The 5,112-nt window shown below is 41.6% G+C and overlaps 1 pseudogene and 1 gene segment (V, D, J or C); both read right to left on the bottom strand.

Annotated features, from left to right (window-relative positions):
• Positions 1 to 725: 725 nt before the first annotated feature.
• LOC101003395 lies at positions 726 to 3,697 on the bottom strand (annotated as a pseudogene).
• A 181-nt stretch (positions 3,698 to 3,878) lies between these two features.
• Positions 3,879 to 4,860, bottom strand: LOC101003745. The segment is given in 2 exon segments: positions 3,879 to 4,501; positions 4,678 to 4,860. Coding segments are annotated over 2 exon segments (489 nt in total).
• Positions 4,861 to 5,112: the final 252 nt, after the last annotated feature.

The raw sequence follows: 5,112 nt of genomic DNA on the forward strand, positions 1-5,112 counted from the left end.
GAGTGAATGGTTCTGCCTTGCTGGCATTTCGGGCACCACTGGGGTATGAAAAAAAAAATCTGCAGCTAGCTCAGTATCTGCCCAAACAGCCACCCAGTTTTGTGCTTGAAACCCAGGCTCTGGTGGCATAGGCACTGGAGGGAAGCTCCTGGTCTGTGGGTTGTGAAGACCGTGGGAAAAGCACAGTATCTGGGCTTGAGTGCACCGTTCCTCATGGCACAGTCCCTCACGTCTATCTTGGCTAGGGAAGGGAATTCCCCGACCCCTTCCACTTCCCAGGTGAGGCAACGCCCTGCGCTGCTTTGACTCACCCTCTGTGAGCTGTACCCATTATCTGATCAGTCCCAGTGAGATGAACTGGGTACCCCAGTTGGAAATGCAGAAATCACCCACCTTCTGTGTCAATCTTGCTAAGAGCTCCAGACCAGAGCTGTTCCTATTCGGCCATCTTGCCAAGTCTATATCAAAAAACTTATTTTTAAAAAGACAGATATTGGCCAGGTGAAGTGGCTCACACCTGTAATCCGAACACTTTGGGAAGCTGAAGCAGGTGAATCACTTGAGTTCAGGAGTTCAAGACCAGCCTGGCCAACATGGTGAAACCCTGTCTCTACCAAAAATACAAAATTAGCAAGGTATGGTGGCAGGCACCTGTAATCCCAGCTACTCAGGAGACTGAGGCAGGGGAATCGCTTGAACCCAGGAGGTGGAGGTTGCAGTGAGCCAAGATGACACTACTACACTGCAGCCTGGGAAACAGAGCAAATCTGCATCTCAAAATAAATAAGTAAACAAATAAAACAAAAAGACATATTCTAGTTTTGGACGTGTTCAATTTAGTGTGCATCACGATACCAGAAAAAGTGAAACACAAAGCTAGAAATAAGAGAAAGTTAAATTCTGTTTGTTTTTAGCTAGCTATATCCATATTGAGGATGAACTCTGCTAATATGTCAGTACCCATTCGGTATTAAATAATGATGAGTACATGCCAGGATCATGCTAGGTGCTTCACATGCATTATTTCAAACATATTGATGGATCTGTGTACTCAATGCATTTTACCTAGCCCCTTTCCTTAAATGTCTATTGGTAAAACATTAAAAACAGTGAAATACACACAAGTGCTGGATACAAGGAGTGGCACAAGTCATAGCCCTAAAAACTGAGCAACTTTTTAAAGATATTATAAAGAAGATAGACTTGCAGGATAGTCTAATCAACCCGTATGTTACTGCCTACATGATAAAAGCTCACCTGAGAAGCTCTAGGGACAAATGAGCAACTGGACTAACACTTATAAAGCAGTGACAGGGCTCCTGGGGAGTAGAAAGAGATCAAAGAGTAAAATAATAAAGGGTAATCTGATCATGAATTACACGAGGAAGAATGGGCTTCCACTTTGATGATGATGAGGAGGAGGAGGATAATGATGATAACGAGTACAAAGTGAAAAACTAAATACCAACTGTCTCTATAAGGCATTTCAGAAAGTAAACATCTGTTTTTAAACAAAATTTTTAACCTTAGAAACAAACTATGGCTTGTTTGCATGCCATTAGAAGAATAACAAATAGCATCATTGTCATTTTTAAGGAACCAAACCATCAATCTTAGGTCACCAAACTATTCTCCCTGTTAGAATGGTACAGTCATACAAAGAGATGGTAATATAAAAGCAATTGAGGCACATAAGATGATAACTATGGAACTCTCCAGCAAGTTCTCCAACTGGGGTCTCAATATGTGTGATGTACCTTTCTTACTAGCAAAAGACATCCTGGCTTCTGGCTTGGCAAAAAATTCCAAATCAACCCTGACCTCCTTATCTGCTCTTGGAAGGTTTAATAAATCCCAATATCATCAGTGCTGAAAGAAACCTTAACATACAATGTTAGAAACATATGACTTTCCCTTTAAAATGCTGTGAAAAATAGAAAAACTATGGGACGAATGAAAACATTCAGCACCTCAAGGAGGAAGAAAGAACAAGAGGAAAAGAGCACAAGTGATTGAAGAAATAATTTCTAGAACAGAAGAAAAAATAAATTTCTAGAAAATTTAAGACTTCCTACATGTAAGAAACTATGTAAAGGGTAACACCTGAGTTCAGAAAAACATTGTCTTTCACCACAAATATATGGGACGATTATAGGAGAAATAAAATGCTGACTTATAAAATCACTCATAAATCATTAAAAATTCATTTTTATAAGATTGGGGAAATGTGAAACATTCAGGTTAGAATATAATATTAAATTAAAATGCAAGTCTGTGTGATCCTAATTATTTTTTCCTCGCTGCCTCTTTGATCAGGTCTTTATTCAAAAGAAGCTGTTCAGAATGATTTGACCTTTGTGGAATAATCAAATTTCAGAGTTTATGCAGCAGGTTTCTTTTCCTCTGTAGTAGGTTTCTCTTCTGCCGGCTTCATTTCAGCTGCTGGTTTCTTGGTAGCTGCTGCCTTTTTTTCCCACCAGAGGCTTCTTCTGCTTCTTAACACCAACAACAGCCTTCTTTCCTTTCTTACCTACCACAGGCTTCTAGCCTATGAACCCCTTCTCATTTGATTTGGCTTCTAGTGCAGCTGCTTCTGGATGCTGCCTTATTCCCCAGGAGCTTGTGATTCCTGGTCTGGCGAAGAATGGTGTTGTGGCGCATGGTCTTTGCCTATGGGTTTAGCTTCAACGTGATTCTCAGACTTTTCAGTGGGTTCTTTAGGACTCTGCGATGAATCTTCTTGCATGGTGCTCAAAGGGCTCTCTGGATCTCTGGGCTTTTTAAGATTCTGCTAAGGTCTGTGTTGATCATCTTGTGCATGGGAAGATTGTAGTTACTCTTGAGGGAAGCAACTTTATGCCAAGTGCCATACAATTCATCTAACTTCCGGAAAGCACTTTCAGTCCAAATGCAGAAACGTCCCACATGCCCACCAGGAGCAAGTTTCAAAATGTTCGGTTTGCTTATATTACGCATCGTAATTCCAGGGATGTTTCTGAAGGCCTTGATGATACCATTATCCTCATTATAGATGATGCAGGGGCCCCTGCGCTGCATATGGTGATGGTTTCTCGTTTTGCCCTTGCCGGCTCTCATTTGCTGAGAGGCATAGACCTTTTCGATATCACTCCAGGCTTTAAGTTTCTTAAGAAGCAAAATAGCCTCCTTGGTCTTCTTGTAGCCTTCAACTTTATCTTCGACTACCAAAGGAAGTTCAGGAGCTTCCTCAATATGATGACCCGTAGACATGACCAGTGTTGGTAAGGCTGAGGCGGCCAGGGCAGAAGAGATAGCATACCGTTTTTTGGGTTGTATTCACTCTCCTATGTCAATGGCGCCAGGTGTTAGTTGGTGCAAACATTCGACCTCCATGACACATGTTTCCAAAAGCTCCCTGGCCAGAATGGTGAGTCCCACCCCTCGAACTCTGGGAATTCGAGCCACAGCTCTGCCAGTACCCCAAGACTCAACACTGGTTTGATGACCTGCTAATTCACTGACAGCATGGGGCTGTCTGTCGTTTTTGCGCTAGTAGGTGTGAACAAAGTTCACAATACCTGGTCGAATAGGAGCCTTGAATAAGGCAGACAAAGTGACATTTTTGCCAGATGACTCCCCCTTTTCAGAATACACGGATATCAGTGGGCGAGCACACACCATGGCAGAGAGAGGAGAGAGCCACTGCTCCGCTCACCCCAGCTGCTGCCACAAGAAGAGCGATCCTAATTTTGTTTTAATGAAGAAGGAATACTAAATGTCAGCTATGAATTATCTGTGTGATAGGCTTATAAGACATTTTGACTTCTATTTTATAATTTCCTATTTTTTCCTATACCATGCAGTTAATATATTTATAATTAGACAAAGTTAACAAATACTAATATTAAAAGATAAGAGACTCCATCAAGGAGAGGATTCTCTGACACCAAGATGTCCTTGGTAAGGGAGAAATCATTCAGATGACTTTATGGCAGCCATAAAGTCAACCCTAAGACCAGGATTTCAACTAAGAAATCATTAACTCCCAAAAAGAGTTTAATCAAAATGTTCTGAAAGTTATTAAGTCATTTTGAAACTGACGTTTTAGGATGTTTTGTAACATTAAAAATACAAAACAGCAAAATCCCTGAGTTAAAGATAAAGGAAATAGAGTGTGGCTTTAGCCCCAGGCGCAGGTTTAGGTACAGGATACAGGTGCCTGAGAGGCAATGTGTACTCTCTGCACAGAAGTAGATAGCTGAGTCCTCAGTCTGGGTGTCTGCGATGCGCAAAGACAGATGTTTATCCTTCTTATTCAATAGAACAGTGAGTCTTTGGTCTTGTTTCAGGTCCGTATTTGAAAGAATATATGTCAGCAACTGGAGACCTGCTCCAGGTTCTTGCTTATACCAATATAAGTAGGTGGAGGAACTGTCCGTGTAAGTGCAGTTTATAACGGAGATGTCTCCCTCTCGGACACTCAGGAAAAGACTCTGCTCCACATCCTCTCCTCTACTCATACCTGTGCAAAAGGAAAAATCAGACAAGATCATCAGGTCATCATTCTCTAGAGTTTGCTTTTTTATTTTTTTCACTGTAGTAACTTCAGGCATTCTGGAAAAGATCAGATGAGTCTCCTCCTCAGACTTCTAATGAATATTTATTAAACACTCTGTTCCTCAAAAGCTCTCAACTCACAGTCCAGCTGCAGCCACAAAAACAGGAACAAAGATCCAGTAAGTGTCTTCATTGTCCTCCCCACCGGGACCTGCAATCTCCAGCTAAGAGAGCTATATTATCAAGTGTCTCTTCCTTTCCCCCAAAGCACTGTGGTTTCTTAAACGGTCCACAGAGGCATCTGCTTCTGTCCTCAGCCTACTCACAGAAGTCAACCAAAAGGATCCTTTCATACATTCTACATGAGCAGAGAAGCTCTGCCATCTTGTGGTCAGATCCCCAAACGCTAAACCAATTATCCTGTATCTGTGGGAGATTGTGGCACATAAAACAGCAGAAGGCCAAATAAAGTAAATTCCAAGTGTACCTCCAGTCAGAAATTATGTGGATTAGCAGACAGAAAAAGTGCAAACGTAGGTTTCAGAATTCCATTTTATCTTCTCAGCACACTACTGA

This window comes from Papio anubis, chromosome 7, assembly GCF_008728515.1.
Source record: "Papio anubis isolate 15944 chromosome 7, Panubis1.0, whole genome shotgun sequence".
NCBI lineage: Eukaryota > Metazoa > Chordata > Mammalia > Primates > Cercopithecidae > Papio > Papio anubis.